We start from the raw sequence: 20,101 nt of genomic DNA on the forward strand, positions 1-20,101 counted from the left end.
CAGTCACCCTCCCCTGTATAAATAAATGTTAAAAATGATTATTAGTCAGCAATGTTTTCCTCGGTAATCACTGTTTATGGATTTTGGTGTTTGTGAATGTCAGACTCGAGTTTCTGAAAATGTTGAGGCAATAAAGGTCACCTCAGGAGGCAGAAAAAGAAGCAGGCCGCAGAGATATAATGACTGCGGTAGAGGAATACAGAGTTGGAATAATGAGAACGTAAACAAATGTTGAATTCTTTTAACATTTATTTACAACAATTATAGGTCACACATGATGATGGACTAATCTAACACGGTTTCATTCATCAGTTATTCAGTGTTGTGGCACAGAGGTAAGAGAAACTGTCCGTACAGCAGCAGAAATAAATACATTTAATTGCACACAACTGGCTTCTCATTCTGGCAGATCATATCCGGTGTTGGTGTGCAGCTCCTCTTCAATAACGACTCTGAGGTCTTCTGCCCGTTTACACTAATTCCTCTGACTTTTTAAAGAGAAGATCTGTAAAAGAATCCACTGAATTAATGGCACTGTGATTCAAAAATCCAACTGCTGAAGATAAAAAAAGACTGACTATAATATGAGTGTGGTCACACCAGAAAAATGGACATTCACATATTGTTTCGGAAAAGTTGGTGCTGAAAGCTTGATAACATATAAATCAATTGAATTTCATGGCATGACTACCATACGTTAAGATTGGTCTAGCTAGCTGGCAAAAGGCTACAGCTAGCCAGCCACAAATGCATGTTAAAGGTTTAATATGAAGGAATTTTGGTCCAAAAATGAACTGAAATGATCAACAGAATAGGAGGAAATAACAAGTTTAAAGGCAAAGATGTCTATTTATTGTGTTGCAGAGATATCAATTGAAGTTAGCATGCTAACCAGCAACCCCGGGCCCATTCTGTCTAGTAATACCACTCCGAGCTCCCAGTCTGGACTGCTAGCTGCACAGCGGCAGGTACAGTAAGTAGCAATATTGGGTTACTCTGTTGATATATGGAGTGACAGGTGAGCAATTCTTACATATTGCACCAGCAGTAAAACGTAAATAATCTGCAAATCCTTTTTCAGTATATATTCAGTTGAATACAGTATCAATATAAGACATTTAATGTTCAAGCTGATTCACTTTATTGCCTCTTGTAAATATACACTCATTATGAATTTGATGAAAAAGTAAGAAGAAACAGGTCCTAACTCTTTTGGAATTGGGGTCGTAGCAAGCTGGCTAACACAGAATAAACCAGGAAATATTACAGAAAAGCAACTGTAACATCAATTAATGTCTCACAGCTGAACTACACTGTGTCTTCTGTGGAGCGGTGGAGATCAGTATTATCAGTGTGGTTTTCTGTTGGTCATGTGTCAAAGTTAAACTCAACATGAAAACATCCGTCCAGTGTCTCTTTTTGCTCCTCTCCTCCCTGTATGTTTATGAAAAAGACTCATAAAGCCTGAGGACAAGCTCTATTTTTTAACCCAGATTTAAAAATTCGCTTTGAGTTCTCGCTGAACACATCTGCAGACTGAGACATGTAGAAGCACTCAAGTGTTTTGAAAACAAGAATTTAAATCCTCTCACACACACCTGCACACATGCTGTAACCTTTTACAATATCATATTTACATGTGTGTATTTACAGAGAACATCCACATCAAAACTCTCCATCCATTCAGAACTAAAGTGGCGAAGCCAGCGGCTCCTTACGCCCCGGCCTGTAGCGGAGTGTCCAGGGCCCGGATGTGGACGCTGGGCAGAGTGAACCAGGCTAAAGGAAGCTCCCGTCCAGCGCTGTCGTCCTGGAACTTGATGTTAAGGAAGAAGTCTCCAGTGTAGAGAAAGAGCAGGGCACCAACGCAGACGGAGCTCTCTTTGCGTTTAACCTGGGGAAGGCAAAGACAGACCGCAGGAAGACTCATTAGCAGCCTTCATAATGAAGCTGGCACACTGTCAGCCACAGTGAAGCCAGCAGGAGTGAAGTTTGAAGCTGACGGTGGCTTTGATGGAAAGATATGAGCGAGTGCAGCGTTTCCCCCCCGTCAGTTGAGAACAATTCCCAAATTGAAGTTGTTTTGCACATTCAGGAACATGGGGAATTCTTTCATCTGCTTTTCAGACTATAAACTCTTTGTTCTGGCATCAACCAAGTCGATTTTCATCGCCTTCAGCATGTTCAACATTCAGGAGGGAGAATTGTTACAGACAAAGCCTCTCCTCTGATCAGGCTAAAGATTTCAGTCATGACCTGTGAAGGACCACACCTGTGTTTTTGTCATTTTAGACTATTTAGCAAAGGACACTCTAGATTTGTGTGTATTTCTGTCCTGTGAGACAGTCACTAGTGTCTCGTCATTTCAAGTCACACTTTACAGAGACTGTAAACATGCTGCAGTTATGTAATCCAGCAAACAGCATGGCTGCCTCGACTGTTCCTGGAGGTACATAATGTGTATGTTATGTTCTGTGCTGCAATGAAACACAATGTTAATAAACAAAAAGCAGCCATGATTATGTAACTGATGCTAATTATACATCTTAACAAGTTAAGCATCATATTGAGTGGAAACCTTCTCTACTTGGAAGGAATCAAACAAAAAAAAATATTTTTTTTTTTTCATGCTATTAGAACATGGTGTTTAAAATAAAATGTACAGTACATGGACCATGGTAATCAGTAATATCATATACATGTACTGTTAATGCACTGTTTCAACCACTATGGGCTACAGGCAAAGCCATATAACGACAATCAGTGTTTTAAGCAAAAGTCCAGCAGAGATGTTTATTAATGTATTTGTCAACAGCTATATTAACATGTAGAAATAATTCTAATAAATGAACAGAATTATTGCCTCGTGGCTGTTTGCCTCCACACACCAGTCAAGTTGCTGTTTCTGAGCTATGGCGTTGAAAAGGGGCCATACACATTGTTTGCGGAGCATTATGATGTCACTGTGAAGCTGACCTTTGACCTTTTGAACTTACAGTAACTGTCATCACTTCATCAATTTATCCAATAAGACATTTGTGTAAAAAGTTGTCATAAATATCATATGACTTGTTGAGTAATGGCCAGAAATATGTTATGACCACCATCTTATTTGACCATCAGCTTATCTTTGAGTCCAAGTGGATATTTGTGCCAAATTTCAAGAAATTCCCTCAAAGCGTTCTTGAGATATCACGTTCACGAGAATGAGACGGACGTACAGACAACCAGGACAGATATTGCCTCTGGCCACGGTTATCGCAGGCGGGGAGGCACGAAAATATGTCTTCATAGTAGAAGTTATAGTTGTTGACAAATACTGTATACTAATAACCATTTATAGCTACTCCACTATAATTTACCATTTACTGAATGTTTGTACTTCTACTGCTGGAAAATGCTTAAAATAAATGGTTACCAAAATGGAAAATGTCTTCCTCTGTTTATCTTGTACTTGTGTCACATTTTGGTTTATTTACGCGTTGTATCCTGTTTTTCTCTCTATCGGTCAGTACTTTGTACCTCCTTCTTCCCCTCTTGTGATTGACGAGTGCCTGAATCTGTTCTGTTTGCTTTGTCAATTTTTCTTCAGCTAATCAACGTGTTGTGTGGATTTACATTGCATTTTACTAATCATAAAGTTGAAACATTAATAAAAAACTTGAATTACAAAAAAGTGGTGTAACTGTGTTAAAACTAATCATTCAGCTCATTTACTTTATTATCAGTGCATGTTGTGTTGTGTGTCTCTACTGTGAGCGCCAAGCTTTCAAATAACTGCTGTTTTTCCTGAAAAAACTCTGCAACAACCTGAAGCGTTCTGGTTACATAATGTGCTAAATGTACAGCGTGTCTTTCCGTGTGATGGTAATACTCCAGCCCATACTGACCGTGTCAATGTAGAAGGTGTTGGAGCCGATGAAGGTGACGGCCTCCTCCAAATCGTAGTTCTGGACTCCGTTCTGGAAGTCCTGATAGGGCACCACGGTCAGAGCCAGGGGGCCCACAGAATTCTTGCTCAGATTTGTCAGTTTTACCTCCAGGCTCACAGCGTCACCCACTTTACAGTCGGCAATGACATCACAGTCACATGGCTTCCCATTCACCAACACATCTGGAAACAGACAAAGAAAGAAGAAAGAAAGAGGGGATTAGCAGGACTGAAGGGGGACGCTTCTTTTGTCTTTTCTGACTATTCTGAAGAAATTGTTTCAACATGAATGAGATATTCCAAACCAAAAGTTAAATCTAGTGCACGGTCATTCATGGGACTCCCATCCAATCTCTTCTTCATTTGTATTCATCAAAACTCGTCCCGAGCGTTAATGGCCTATCATACAGTTTCTCATGGAGGATCAATAGGCTTTGTTTGTCCTAAAATACATTTTATTGACATCAGAGGAGAGTGCTGGAGCTCCGGGTATTAAACCGTATTCCCTCCAGTTAATCTCATGCATGACTAATTTCTGTCAAGACTGGACGAATGAGATTGTTGGAACAATCCCAAAGTGACACACACATGCATACGCGCGCGCACACACACACACACACACACACACACACACACACACACACACACACACACACACACACACACACACACACACACACACACACACACACACACACACACACCCCACCCTGAAATACATTTCTCTCCTCTCACACCTCCCCCCCTTCTGTCACAACCAACCAAGAGACACTGAGTGAGTTCAATTCAATTCGGCTAATGTGAGGCCAGTCACTGCTGATGTGGCCCCTATTTGGCTAAGGTGCAGAGGGAGACACGATGATTTGTTTTGAACAACGAGCGCAGTGAACTGAGCTCCTGCACGCTCCTGCCGGGCTGAGGAGAAGACTGACTCCGAACACGGGGGATTCAAGAGCGCTCGAACAGATCACCCGGGTAATGAGTCCTACGAGAAAAAATGGCAGCGTACATACACAAACACTCACGCACAAACCGGTTGTCATACGCTTTCGAGTGTCACGCCCGCGGCTGTGATAAACACTGTGAGTCAGGGCGACTGTGTGACAGCCTGATGAAAGAGGCGAGCTGCGCTCGGTGCCGCTGGTGTGCCGATCTGTTGTGCACAGCGAAGGGTGGGGGTCAGCGGCGGGGGTAGGAAGATAGACAGACAATCCAGCAGGAGGGAGAGAGGGGAGAGGGTGGGTGTGGGCGGCCGAGGCCGTGCTGTCACAGTCAGTGGGAGAGCCCCGGGGAGTCTGCAGCTACAGGAGGGTGACATTCAGCTCCACGTCTGTATTAGAAGCACACTTCAGTCAACACAGACAACCAGCAGCACGCACTGAGGGGCCCAGAGCAGGGCTTTATCCCCGAGAGTTTGGTTATGAAAATATATTAAAAGATAAAAATAAATAGATGGCCTTTTATTAAAAGGTTCTTTAATAGTCAGTAAATGTTCTTCTCCTCTGATTACGTCATTACATTATTCATTATACCAGTTATTAATGGGGAAAACATCGATTTGTACTGTGACATTTCATTGAAGTCATTTTTAGACATTTTAATGCTGAATTGTGACTTATTATATCTTTAACTCAGTGTAAAAGTGATATCAAGCATTATACATGAGCTACAGTATACGGTAACAGTATTGTAATTGAACATTGTACAATACAATATCCAAGAACATATCAAATACTGCAGTATACTCCCAGTCATTAATTTTCAGGTCACATGTGATTGCAGTAACAGACAGAAATAAAGCGCAGCTAACAAAAAAAATAGCACATTTTTCATTTAAAAAGATTAGTCCCTGTGGTGATTCATTTTAATATCGTTACAAACCCTGTAAACTGAATGAAATTTCACATTACAGGCCACCAATGTATCATTTATCACTGAGGGGAGCAGTGCCAGTTCACTTTAATTTTGTCAAATAGTGCAACTACACCCAGTACAAGTTGAGGAAATTCTAACCGGATTATCCATTTTGCATTTTCAATATTTTAGTTTCATGTGTTTAATGAAAAAGCATCCACACACTCATATCTGTGCAAATATCTTTTCCTAAGACTTATTGCAGTATGTGGATCTCCAGAACCTCAGATATTACCGGCAGAGTGGTGGTGCTTGTTTTCTGTGGTGGACAACCACTGGTTGATTAAGCTTTTTCTGCCTTATAAAGGTTTTCATATCGGATAACATTTACGCCAATACCGATATATCTGTGAACGGCGGATATCTGCCAGCTGATGCACTGCTCAGGCTCTAATACAGATGTCAAAAATAATAAGCACTTAAGTGAGGCATCAAAGAATTCAAAAGGGAAAGAGACAAAACCTTTTGGACGAGAACAAGCTGAGAGAATGTGTGTGATTGTTAGCAATGCTGCTGGATGAGCTCGACTTAATTTCCCTTTCCTTAGCTGGGCTGACTTGAGATCACGGGAACTCGTTGGGCCAATTTCTTTTCTTTTTTAGGAATGTGACCAAACTGATTGCCTTAACACCCAGATGAGATCCAATCACAATCCACACCGGACCCTCTCCACCCCCAGGTTTGGCTGATGTGATTGCATTCTACATTTACACCTGAAATAATGTGTGTTTCCCCTCATCCGGATACAGATCACATGTTAATGCAGGGTGTGAATGAGGCTCTATAGTGCAATAACCTTGGTAGCAACATGTATAAATATTGTGTTTGGACAGTATTGGTATTAGTCAGGTCTATAAGCCAATAAAATTACCATTTTGCCATGTTTGTTGTTGTCAGACATAATTTCAGCTGCCTCTCCTGCAGTGAACTGTGTATGGAAACTTGTGCATTTTGCTTTTCCTGGAAGACCTCTGATGATGGTGCATTTAGACACCCAAACCCACATATACATGCACACATATATAACACAATCCTCCCATAGCCAGCAGCACTGAGCATATAGTGACACCTTAGCATGTAGTTATATTTAGTTTGTTCAAAGTCTTGTTGCTAGGAGATGTGCAAATTATAGGTAGCCTACATTGGTTCTAAAACTGGAAATAAATTCTTTCACATTAAAAGCGAACAAAAGAGAATGGTTAGTCTGTAATGAGCTGATGAACTCCCACACACACAAGCCTCAGTCACACACACCCACAGCCTGAACATTTGCTACAGAGTTTCTCCACTTTGCTATCCTGGATTGTGTATCAGCACTCAGGCAATCAACTCATTTGGATAACCAAGAAAAAGCAGTGGGAAGAACCGGTGGCCCGCTGCAATGACGACACCGACAACTGTGTTCAAAGACACGTAATTGTATATTATAATTCTTGTTATTCTGAAAAATAAAAATAAAAAATTACAATTGTGGTAAATTAGCACTGATGAGACGAGATGGGGTGGACGACTCATTCATTATGTAACCTTCAAGACAAGTAAACCAACTAAGAAGGAAGAGACCGAGGTTTCTCTGAGGCTCCCAGCAAACATCTGTGTATCTTCACAGAGGACACGAAAGGTCATAACAAAACGCTGCTGCTAAAAGGATCGGCTGAGCGTTTCCTGTCGTGCAGAGCTGAGTGCTGTACCGATGCTCTCTAGTTTACCTCCACAGTGCTTCTGTTGAGTAGGTATGTCGAGGAATGTAGTGTCCCCAGAGGCTGAGTGAGCACAGGTTACATCCCTCAGGCTTTCGCAGATGCTCGGACCAAAATTGTGACTCAAAATGATATAAATTAAACCAACAAATGACAAAATGATTTTGTTTCTACATGAATGCAATCAGATGAAACATTTCTGTTGTTCTTGAGGCACCTCCAGGTTTCTGTTTTTTAGACCAGTCAGTTAGTCAAAGGGGCTCTGTGGAACTGTCTTTAAAGTACACTTGGCTAGTTTCCTATATGGAAAAAACCGGTACAACTGACATTGGTGTTATGTCTGACATAACTCAATAATAATTCAATCTAATTATTACACGCAAATGTGGCAGTAAACTCAGCTTGCTACACTGACAGTGGTTTTCCAGACAGCTCTGCACTGTAGCAGCTTAAGCTAACGTTAGCTTCAAAGAGAGGCCCTTTTCACACAGAGACTCCGCATTAGTGACGCAACTAAGGCTCGCCTTAACGCCGCCTTTGTTTGTTCACACTGAACCAAGCATGCCGGGTGTGTTTCCATCTGTTAATCTAAACGTGTATCCTCCGACTGTTTACAATCATATGGATGCAGTTATAATGTGTTGTGATTGAGATCCTGACCCACCATGCATCCTGGAAATGACAAAGTTACATTTTTTTGCTCTAAATAACATAATTACATAATCACCACCAGTATATAGAGGACCCTACAACAACACAATGAGACAAAGACATGGTAAGTTAAAGTGTTTTACACTGAATCGCGTCACATTATCACCTCCATTCAACTGCAGGAGCCGCCTGGCTCTGCTGCTGGGGATGGACGCTGTTTTTTGGGCAGAAATGTGATGAATGAGGTATTTTTTCCTCATATAAGTTTCCAAAGACACTACCAGTTACGAAATTACTGTTGTTTGGTCCTGCTGTAACGTTGCTTTGTGGGTTGAAGTGTGGGACATTTCTCTTTTATTTGATGAGTGAAGGATCTGTTAAGCTGTCAGACTGTGAACAGACACCGGCTCGCCTCTGCTGCAGCTCTGATACTACCTCAGGGGGCGAATCAGAGCCGGAGCGAAACTGCCCCCACCCTCCACATCTGAGACGGCAGGGCGTATCAGCGCATGATTCCCGCATTGAAAGGGTAGTGTGAATGTGGCTTGAGACAGCACCAAAGCTCCAAAGGTGAAAAAACAATGACACCATATCTGCAAAGGATGTGCTTAAAAGTTTAATGAAGAGTTTCTGACAATTCTGCTCATCAGCTGCCAATCTAGCTGTTAGCTACCTGTTAGCTATCTGACGCGAGGGAGCCACTTTGTTTCAGTAGTAAGGGACTCTTTGTTTGTCTTTAATGAACAGCAGAAGCACACACTTATTTCCAAACTTCAAAAACCGACACATGCTGTGTTTTTTCTGACACAAAATGAACATTAATTAACTACATCTGAGTAAAGTTGCTGCTGTTGGTTGTCATTATTAAACTTTCATTTGTTTTAGCTTCTTAAGGCGCTGCTAATTATGCAAATTGCAATCAAAATCATGGCTTTGAGAAAAAAAACAAAATGTTGTCGTTAACATCCTGGCTGCACCCAAAGATAAGAAGAAAGTGTGGAGTTTCTTCACAACCTGATGATGATATTAGCTTGAGGGTGGAGGAAAAGGAGGGAGAGCTAGAGAGGAGCAGTTTGGCCCTTTAGAAGAATTGGACTAATAAAACAGACCACAAAACACAGAATAGGTATCTGTCATCATGAGGGAGGATGAGGATTTGGAGAGAGAATTATCGCTGCGACAGAATGCTGCTCCAACAAGTGCTGCACGGGCAACAGGTACACCACAGGCTGAGTGTGTGGAAGAACGCTGCTCATTCAGAGCTGACTTGGGACTCTAGTCAGCTCATTTTTAATGAATCGATTTGTTGTGTTCTGACGGGTTCATTAATAAACTGCAAGAAATAAGAGGCATTGATCTGTTTATTAATCACCTGCCTGTTCTAATGTGCAGGTACAGCACTTGCAACATGTGACGTAACACGTGTAGCTGCGTTTGGCTTCCACATTAGCAGGCACACAGCTGCAGAGTCTGCAGAGGCAAAGCGCTGCGGCAGGCGTCGCCACAGCAACCAGGAGAGAAACAGAGAGACGGAGAGAGAGAGAGAGAGAGAGAGAGAGAGAGAGAGAGAGAGAGACGACACCTTCCCTCCTGTATGAGTATGAACGCCACAGATCAAACTACGACTCAGAGATTAAACAAGCCTCTCCGCCTCTCGTCATAGCGCTGTCACCCATGAAGATAAAGATGACGGCCGACACTCAGAGGTTTGCCAGTGTTTACGGGATTATGCCGCGCTGCACACCGGCTGTCGATTCAGCTCATTAAGATTCACTCACAATATTGTGCAACGAGAGGGGAACGCGGACAAATCGCAGCCGAACAAATACAGACGTCATGTTCATCACACCTCATGAAAAATGACATTTCTGGGTTGCATGTAGGAAATGCTTATCAAACAAGGGGGATGTTACTCTGCGGCTGTAAAACTGATTACTTCAGCAGTATGGTGTATTTCAGGGCAGGCTCTCTTAGTAGGGAGGACCAGAGACGGTTGTGACACTTTTTGTCTCAGCACCTGTAACTCGCCGAATTTTTGCGGTCAAGCTCTCAAATTTTGACACAAAGCGCTTCTATTTGTTTACTTAAAATGGCAACATTTCCAACTATTAGACATTTGCGTAAAATGTTGCAATTATCACATGAATTGTTAAGTATTAGCCAAAAAACATGTTTAGTTAGGTCGCAGTGACCTTGACTTTTGACCACCAAATTTTAATCAGTTCACCCTTAAATCCAAGCAGACATGTTTGCCAAATTTGAGGAAAGTCCTTTAAGGTGTTTCTGAGATATTGCATCCACAAGAATGGGAACAATGGAAACAAGATGCCTCCAGCCACAGCTATAGAAGTGTATTGCCCCTGAGAACCGATCGGGAACAATAAGCTGCCGAAGACAGTGAGACGCATTGCTAGCTAGCATCAACAGCATAACTAATGTTTTTCCTATGGTATGGATACCTAGTGGCATTTCTGTCTGTATGGACAGACAGAAGATGTATGTCATGTGATCTGAGATTGGAAAAGATATGATGGTATTTTGCCCAGAATGGCTTAATAAATAAAACATACCAGTGACTCAATTAATGGGTGGACAGAGATGGCCAGCCAACTCTGGAATACAAAGCACAATAATGTGTGAGTGTTTTTTATTTTTGCTGCAATGTGCTATCATGAATACTGTCCAACAGATGTTGAATTCATATAAAACAAACCTTCAACATCAACATCTGTTAAAACTTGCCATACAGTTCAAATTAAAGAGTTCCATTGATAAATATAAAGACAGTGATAGAAAACCATGTTAAATGTGCGTGAGTAACAGTGTCTGTTCTTCCTGGATGAACATTAACAAAGAGTTGTGGTCCGGCCCAGATGACCAGGTCATCAGGGTTTAACAGCTCATCCCGGCCGGCGGCCGATAGCAAGGCAGGGTCATTGATGAATGCTCCGATGGAGCCGGAGGATGTGCTTTAAAAGGTTGAGGTGCGCTGCAGTAAGTCTAAAAATAACCTGCTGCCTCCAATATCCCCCTAAGCCATCTGCCCCTTTTATAATTATCCCCATAACAACCACTCACTTGATATCTGTTGTCTTTTCCTTCAACAAACGTTTAAAGATTCCATCTGCTCTGACAAAAAGCAGCCAGGAACATGTTTGAATATTCTGCTAAGATTCAACATTTCCACATTTATCACCTATACATCCTATACTGTAGACTTCCACTTCGTCTAGACGTTTGCACTCTAATGGATAGTACACTGGTTAAGGTAATGAAAACTAACCATACATTTGCAGATTCTCCAATTGCAGCATCTCTCTGAAAGGTCTGAGTAATCGCTGTCCATCTGTGCCTCTCTTTGAGATCTAACACCGACTGTGTCTAATTATTTCACTGTTAGCAGGACATATTTAAAAAGCGTCACCCCAAACAAGCAGAACTGCTCGGGTGCTATAATTTCAATCAGCAGTGAGCAGCAGCCTGTGGCAGAAAGATTGGGGGTTACAGTGTGTTGCAGCAACAGTTTGTGAGCTCGGTAGACTAATATTGGCTCATCTCCTCACAGGACACCTAACTGAGCTGAGCTGCTCCCAGCCTGCACACACTCATGGCTGCTCTATGAGCATCATGACCACAGGAGCCACAGCATTACTCATCCCAAACATTCAACATCCCTTTCATTCCCCACTAGTGGCTACGTGACTTAATGTTTACTCAAATAATAGTTCTCCTTTTGTTCAACCTCCATTCGATTGCTCTATTTTCCTATTCGAGAACATTCAAGGGCAGGAGTGTACTCTGCCGGCTCGCTGTTTGAATGGTAGCGCCCAAGGTTATCATTGTTTAGCGTCCTTATCCTTCACTACCAGCTGCACTCAACAAGGCTTTTAAAAGCAGCAGAATACTGCAAGGATTCAAGCAGTAAGATGCTTACACACACTTATTGAGACATTCAACAGTGCAACTTATTGTTGCGTAAGACTACGACAAGTGGGAATAAGAGTGCACTCTGTGGTGCTCTAAAAGGGAATCACAATAGATCTGAAGAGACTCTTGTATAAGTGAGATCAGAGAAATAATGAATGACTACAAATACAAGCTGACACAGTGACCGAATCTTTATGAAGGATAGCTCTTACTGCTTGAATCTCACATATTTTTAATGGTAAACCTACTTTTTACGATAACTGTCCTGGAGGGCTATAAATATTAAGAGGCGTCTCCAAGATGAATTGTAAGCTGCCAACAGCAACAGATTTCTCTATGTTCATACTAATAGATGCCTTGTTCGCTTAATTTATTGGTCCCAAGGGAAAATCTTTCCCCCAGGTTTGGTATAAAACGAGAAAGCACAATAAAATGCACAAACAGTAACAAAAGACATGAAGTAGTGATGCCTGTATGCCTGTAATGGTAATGGTAAATAGACTGCGACCATGAAAGGCACCACACGCTCATCAGAAGCAACAACCATTCATATACACACAACGATGGAGGAGCAACCAGGAGAAATATGGGGTTCAGTGTCTTGCCCAAGGACACGACACGTAGACTACAGGGACCAGGGATCGAAACACAGACCTTCCGATTGGTGGACCGCCGCTCTTCCTCCTGAGCCACAGCTGCTTGTTTTTGGGTCATCAACCTCATTGGAGCCAAAGGAAAACACTGGCGCACCAATTCATTAGGATTCAATGCCTGGGACGACGAACGTCTGTACAAAATTTCATGGCGATCCATCTAATAGTTTAGATAATTCAGTTTGAGCCAAAGCGGGCAATCGACCAACTTAATAACTGAGCAATATTCAGAGAGCCAAGACATTTATAAAGATTGCAAACGATCCGTTAAGACTTAAAGCAACAAAATGTAACTTCCAAGAGAAAGACAGTTCATTGTTGAGCCTCATCTCCAGATCGTCAAATACTGATGCTGTGGGTTGGCAGCTTAGGTCAAACACCAACACAGGCTGCCAAAAGTTTGAATACTACAAATTCGGAACTAGATGCACCACCAGAATAGAGCTGCAATGATTAATCAGTTTATTGAGTAGTTGTCAGCCATTAATTGCAAAGTATTTGGATAATTAATGAATTGGTATGTCGAAACTCTCTAATTGTAGTTTTTCAAATGTGAATATGTTCTGGTTTCTTTGCTTCTCAGTGACAGTAGACTGAATATCTTTGGGTAGTGGACAAACAAGACATTTGAGGGAGTCATCTTGGGCTTTGGGAAACACTGATCTGCGTTTTGTTTTTTTTACCTTTTTCTGACATTTTATAGACCAAACAACTAATCGATGAATCCTAATCTTAGTTCCTTATGGCTAAACCAGTTGTATAGTCAAACCTAACGGACGTGAACATGCACGTCATGTTTGTGTTCTAGGCAAGGCTACTTCTTGAGCAAAGATAATGGGCGTAAATTCATCTTGTTAATTTAACAGTGGACCATCACAAATAAGGTTTTAAACATAGCAAGCAGTCGCACAGTGAGAAAAAATTAATCAAGTATAGAAATCCCCAAAATCTGATGTATCGAGATGCATTTAAATCATTTTATAATCTGAAACCAAGCCATCTGAATTTGAATCTTCATGAGGTGCCAAAACCAAAGTCAGTCCAACCCCACCTTGTGACCACTCCAATTAACAAGGTCCTTTTAATTGCCTCTGTATGTTTCTCACTTTCTACAGTCTGTAAACACAAACTGTAGAAGCTGTTGCAGCTATAAGCGCCAATGATCACTCCTTATTTAGATCATGTATCTTGCACATTGGAATGTTTATGCAAACAGCGAATGAACCCATCTGTATTTTATATATGCAGCCACATCACTACGCATCACGCTGCTTAATGAGCAGGGGTGCGTAATAGAGTGGCTATTAAGTCTATATTTCCATTTGCCTTTCTGCCTCTAAATTGGAAGCATTTCATGGCTTGGGGATTATATTTTATCCACATACTGACTAACTCATTTTTCTCCATTTGCCTCCACCTGAGTGAAGAAAGAGGAAAGGTTTGGAGGGAAGAAGAGGGCGATGTAGTTTGACAACACTTTGAAAAAACATAGCCACTGGGACATTTCCTCAAGTTTTACCACTGAACTGCGAGTTTAGCTGATCAGGAAAAATAACACTGTAGGTCTAGTATCTTTGCAACACAGCAACTTCCCAAAATAGAACAAATCAATAGCGTTGTGGCTGGGTGCCATTATACTTTAATGGCCCCGTACTGAGATGGCTGTCTTGGCTTGGGGCTTCCTGCTGTGCAGTCACATTATTATTTGACCTGACTCTGTTTTCACAACTATACCTACTATTTTGAATACTCTGTTAAAAGATGAGCAATGCCTGTTATATCTGTATTATGACCTCTGTAGTGAATGTCATTACAAGGTGCAAAATCCATTTGTAAGAGTGGATGGAGTCTGTGATGGTTTATTCCAGGACTGATTAAAAGGGCTCAATAGTAGCTAGAGTTGATGATATAATGTGGAATTGACCTTGGATGCTGATGATTCTGTATCTGAATTGTGGTTTGACTGAATAACATGACTTTGTCTCATTCCAGTTCTCCCTCTGTTTCTGTCCTTTTCACAAGATGATCTCACACCAGCCTTGACACTCTGTTATCCTTTGCTCCTTTGCTGCGGCTGCTAGTCAACTCTCACTTTTTGTTAAACTCTCATAGGTCAAGAACTTGTTGCCAGATCCAACTGTGGCTAAAGCAGAATGTAGAAACAGCCCATAACTCTGTTTTGTGTGACCTCCACAGCACACCCGAACACAAAGTAAAAACAGATATTTGACCTGAACACCTGCTAGAAGCCTCTCCAAAGACACAACAGCATCCTTACATGGAGGCAACGAAAGAGAGCTACCAAAACTGTAACAAAAGCACCTGGGTTACAAAATCAATGCCCCTAGTACAGTGTGTTTAATAGCTGAACAACAGTCATGCTGCAGTGTGCAATTAATAACAATATGTAAATATTTTGTTTGTATATTGCCACCAAAACCTAAAAATGTGTCGTCTTGCAATTGTGTCGATGGGATGTAAACAGAGGTCTCGGTAAGCTAACTTGCAAACAGACTTGATGAGTGAAATCGCAGCAGTTCCCCATAAAGAAATAGGCGCATTAATATTTATATTTGAAAACATCAAAAATGTGTTTGAGACCTTGGAAACGCAGCTCTGTTTTTGTCCACCGAGCTTGGGAACATGTTTTTAATTGTTGCCTTTTCCTGCAAACTTTAGTTTTTGTACTTGATGTTCCAGCATCCTATCAACACAGCAACCTGTAATCTTCTCTATAATTTCTGGTTAAATTGAGGTCCCCCATTAACTCTGGAGGAATGGATTGTTTAAAATGTTATATTTTTAGTGCAGCTGCTTATATAACAGTTTGTGGAAAGTGGAATAGTTTTGGAGTGTTTTTCTGAAAATGATCTTCAATCTGTTATGACCAGGAGTGTGCTTTTCTGCTTCATTTCCTGCACTAGCTTGTTAACAGCTTCAGTCCAAGTCACACTTTTTAACTAATTGTGCAGAGGTTTAAATGTCAGTAACTATAAATCAAACCCATCCCAACCATCTACGACTTGATAATATAGATGATGAAACAGCAACTCTACTGGACACATTCACAGTATTATGGCCAGTATGCTGATCAAATAAATGTTCAACTAAACTTAAAAGGCAGAACAGGTGGTAAACAGATACTGTATGAGCTTGTGATTAGACATGACGACTCTAACTACCACTAAGGGCTTTGGATGTTTACCTTAAAATGATGCTTCCTGAGTTCTGACAAGAATAAATCGAAATCGAAAAGGAAATAAATTAGATTTAAAAACACCACACTCATTTAGATGTCATCCCAAATAGACGGATAGCAAAATTATGTGTAGGATTATCATTGTGTTTACTCAAGAAGATCACATTCTGTGGTTGTATCGGACGTTCAACTGCATTGTAGATCAATTCCTCTGAACTCAGATCTGGATGACATAATTATGTGCAAAAGCTGAGTTTTGGAGTATTTATAAAACATGCTACAGTACATGCTGTCAATACAAAAGTAATTTAACCTAAAAATGACAATCAATGAAAGAGCAAAGTTCCACAACACAACTTTAAGAGCTAAATATCTTGCAATCTTTTTTTAAATTTTTTTATTGGGGATAAAGTTTACAAAACAAACCAGTGCAGACAGAACAACAAAAGCAAACAAACAAACAAACAAACAAAATATCTATCTATCTGGTCAATCTGATAATAGTTTTAGAAGTGTACTCGAGGCTCTTAAGAAACATCTTGTGATGATGAAATTGCTGTTGAGATACTTCAGTTCGGACGACCGACCAACTGAGCGGCTGAGCTACGTTGCTGTCCTTGCAGCCATGTCGCTAGCTTGGCAAAGACAATAAGCAAAGCCCTGGCATCTCACACAGTAGAAAGGAAAAGGCCCTCCTCTATGCAGCTACACTAAGATACTGAAGCCAGTAGGCTGTGCATATTTTAACATAAAAAATCTAGACTTGTGCAGCTTTAATTTTGTGGATTTATTGTTCCAAGAGTCCCATCGCTATGTGAGTTCTTATTCCCTCACTGCATATCTCCCCAGTAAACATCATTACACATCAGCAGAATATGAGCCATGGGTTTTGACAATCCTTCTTATCTGCTTCCCTTCCCACACATTCACCTGTAACCAAACAGCATTAACACTTTAATGATCTCATTTTTCTATTCTCCAAATGTAATTTATTGCCACTTGGCATTAATTAGGGAAAAACAACGCTTCTTTGTTGCCTTCAGTTTGGGATTGATGTCAGGAAAAAAAATAATTAAGACTAATCAACGAAACAGCACATACATGCACTCACCTGCTTGAGGGGCAAGAATTCCATATCTACAGCACATAAGAGAAGACAAATAGTAGCTCTGCTTAGCTCAGTGGTAGCTTTCATGATAAATGGAAACAGCAGCGTCTCCCTGCTTATTTGACCTTTACAACAATACATTTCCAAATTTATGCTGAATCTTTAAAAAGCCTGTTATAACAAACACAAAGTTGCTGAGAAGAAGTTACAACTAAAACACTGTTAGTCATACTTAATGCAATTTCATACTCCCATTTCCCCATGGAGGCTTGAAGCACAGTCAGCCAGGAGCTAATGGAGCGAGTCTGAAGCTACTGGTCTGTGTCTGCGCTGACTTGGACAGGAGATGAGTGTTCAACAGGCCTGCTACTGAGCATTTAAAGGCAAATCTCTGTTAATCACATATGGATGGAAAATAATTAGGGCTATCTTCCCCCAGCAGACGTCGATAGCCTGGGTGGTGAAGCAGGAAAAAACAGCTGCTGCAATAAATCTGATCTGATAATCCACTATGCAGATTTGAACACGGCCAGAACAACTATCCTCACGGTCACTGACGGACTGTAATTTCACTGCTTGAAGATATAATTTTTACTCAAATATTATTATTCCGCGCAGTAAAGCGTATGTCCTTCCTCACTGATTACCTTATTTGACCTATGTAAAGAAAAACAAGCTCTATCCAAGGTGATTTCCTAAAAATAGGATCTCATTGTCCAAATTAAAATAGGAAATCAAGCTGACTGGGTGTAGAGCCACAAACAAAAACTTAAGTACAAAGTTGTGCTTTTATTGACCCTGGCACTGTCACAGTCCATAAACTCATTCATCCATGTATTGTCAATAGAGCGATTCAGAGAGTGTCTGCTCATGAAGTAATGACTTGGACGATTGATTTGTTGGTTTGGCATTTGGGGGGGATAGACGACACTGTTCGTTAATAGGAAGTGAATAAAATATTCAGGTTTTCATTTAATTAACAAGAATCTTTACAGGAATAGCTTAACATTTTAGGAAATACAATAATTTGCGCGCTAGAGTTAGATGAGAAGATTAATGCTAATCTCATATACACTGACACGATGCAACATTAAAAACATTGACTGGTGGAGTGAATAACATTGATCATCTCGTTTCAAACAAATGTTCTGCTGGAAAACCTTGGGTCCTGGCATTCATGTTGATGCCACTTTACAAGCACCACCCACCTGAACACCACTGCAGACCAAGTACACCCCCTCATAGCAGCAGCACCCCACAATGCCAGTGGATCCCTGACCCAGCAGGACAATGCACACTGACACACTGCAAAAAACGCTCAGGAATGGTCCGAGGAACATGACTAAGAGCCCAAGGTGTCATGTTTGTCATGTTTCTGGGCCACACTTCAGCAGTTTTTGCAGTGTGGCAGGAAACATCGTCCTGCTGAGGGCCACTGTCAGTGGTGAGTGAACGGTTTCAGAGGAAATAGTCAAAGTTATTCACTTCATCTGTTAGTGTTTATGTTGTGACTGACCGGTGTTTGTATGCATGTATGTATAAATTTAAGGCTACAGCTGGCAGCTGGTTAGCTTAGCATAAAGACTAATAAAAGAGGGAAATTACTAGCCCGGCTCCAAAGATAACATAATCTTCCCATCTCTGATTTGAAACTCGCTGATCAACACATTAAATCATGACTGTTTATTTGTTAAATATCTTGTAAAGTGCAAACAGTTTGTGGTTTTACAGGGTGAGGGTGGAGGGGCATTGGGAGTAGCTGCATTCACCTTAGCAACTGCACCCTGTAAAACCACAAATTATCTTTCCCCAAAGCAAAGCTGCTCCCCCGCTATGGATTTCAAGGTCTTTAATTCCAACAGAAGAAAGGGAGAGACCTATGAAGCTCCTCTTCTCAATCTAATTGTTTAACATTTGCTTTAACATTTAGCCAGTATATAAAATCTATACATACTCATCTCAGTCTTATAGCCTGGGGCTAATGAATACATAGCCTGGGATAACCTATCCTTCATTATCTCCTCCAGCTCCACTGGGAGGTACATCCCTCCACAGGGGGCTTCAAGCACTTTGATTCTTCTCTTTCTGCTCATTTTGTAAAGCACTTCTGAATATCAAACTCTCGACATACAGTAATGCAGTTCCGAGTAATATCTGTGATTACAACTCTGTGCACATCACATCTAATTAATTTTGGATTCCTTTTTTTTTTTTTTTTCTTGAATGGCAATTTCTTGAAGGTATCATTATAATTAATTGGGTGCTATCTTGCTCATCGGCGTAGAAATAGACTAGACATATTCCCGGGGTGTATGGAGGCTCATCTGGTTTGATAAATTTTACAACACCACAACTGGCCTGGCAAGCAGTCCCCAGGGTGCATGTAATTGGCTTGAAGCTAATTAAAATAAAGAACACATTTCACAGTATATAAAACTGAAAATTGCTTCGATTATTTTGTAATTGATCATATATGTTAATTTGTGAAATAATGGATAAACTGGGCTTACAAACCCAAACAAACATAATCTATGTGGAATCACACAGTAAAGGGCAGTTGAGTGTGTTGACCATGCCATGGACAATATCTACAGTGGGGTGTGGACCGCCATCTGGAAACAAACAGAGATGCAAACAAACTAAAACGCTGCAGATGAGGAGTGTGTTCCCTGAATGGTTTCAATGGAGTACAAAGGCTCTATCACCATCAAATATTTGCTCATTGGGATGGTATGGTACTGGATAGTGCAGGGGACGCGCCGCACTGTAAAGTATCCACCTTCTCCTCCTCTGACATAATCTCCAAGAATGGAAAACCAAACAAGGCCGCCATACAATAGCTTGCTGTGTCAATTCCTCGCTCAACACTGGCACAACATCAACAGGCAGCGGAGGTGCTTGTTTGAGGAGGACAGATTCTAAGTGGGGGAGTTGGAGGAGGCGCTGGCGACTGTTTTGACTCATCTCCAGAAAAATCATTAGTCATAAGTCATTAGTAAGCCTCCCGTGAGATATTCA

At 41.1% G+C, this 20,101-nt stretch overlaps 1 protein-coding gene across 2 annotated transcripts in view; it reads right to left on the bottom strand.

The window, feature by feature from the left end:
• Positions 1 to 231: 231 nt before the first annotated feature.
• Positions 232 to 20,101, bottom strand: part of trappc9 (trafficking protein particle complex subunit 9) — a 209,979-nt gene continuing 190,109 nt past the window's right edge. For both annotated transcript variants that reach the window (XM_084379821.1, XM_084379820.1), the window contains 2 exons: positions 3,891 to 4,114; positions 232 to 1,894 (listed from right to left, as the gene is read on the bottom strand). In XM_084379821.1, coding sequence (XP_084235947.1) covers positions 1,715 to 1,894; positions 3,891 to 4,114 — 404 coding nt within the window. In that variant the 3' untranslated portion in view covers positions 232 to 1,714. The remainder of the gene's footprint in view (positions 1,895 to 3,890; positions 4,115 to 20,101) is intronic.

Source organism: Pagrus pagrus, assembly GCF_965226575.1.
Source record: "Pagrus pagrus genome assembly, chromosome: 17".
Taxonomy (NCBI): Eukaryota; Metazoa; Chordata; class Actinopteri; order Spariformes; family Sparidae; genus Pagrus; species Pagrus pagrus.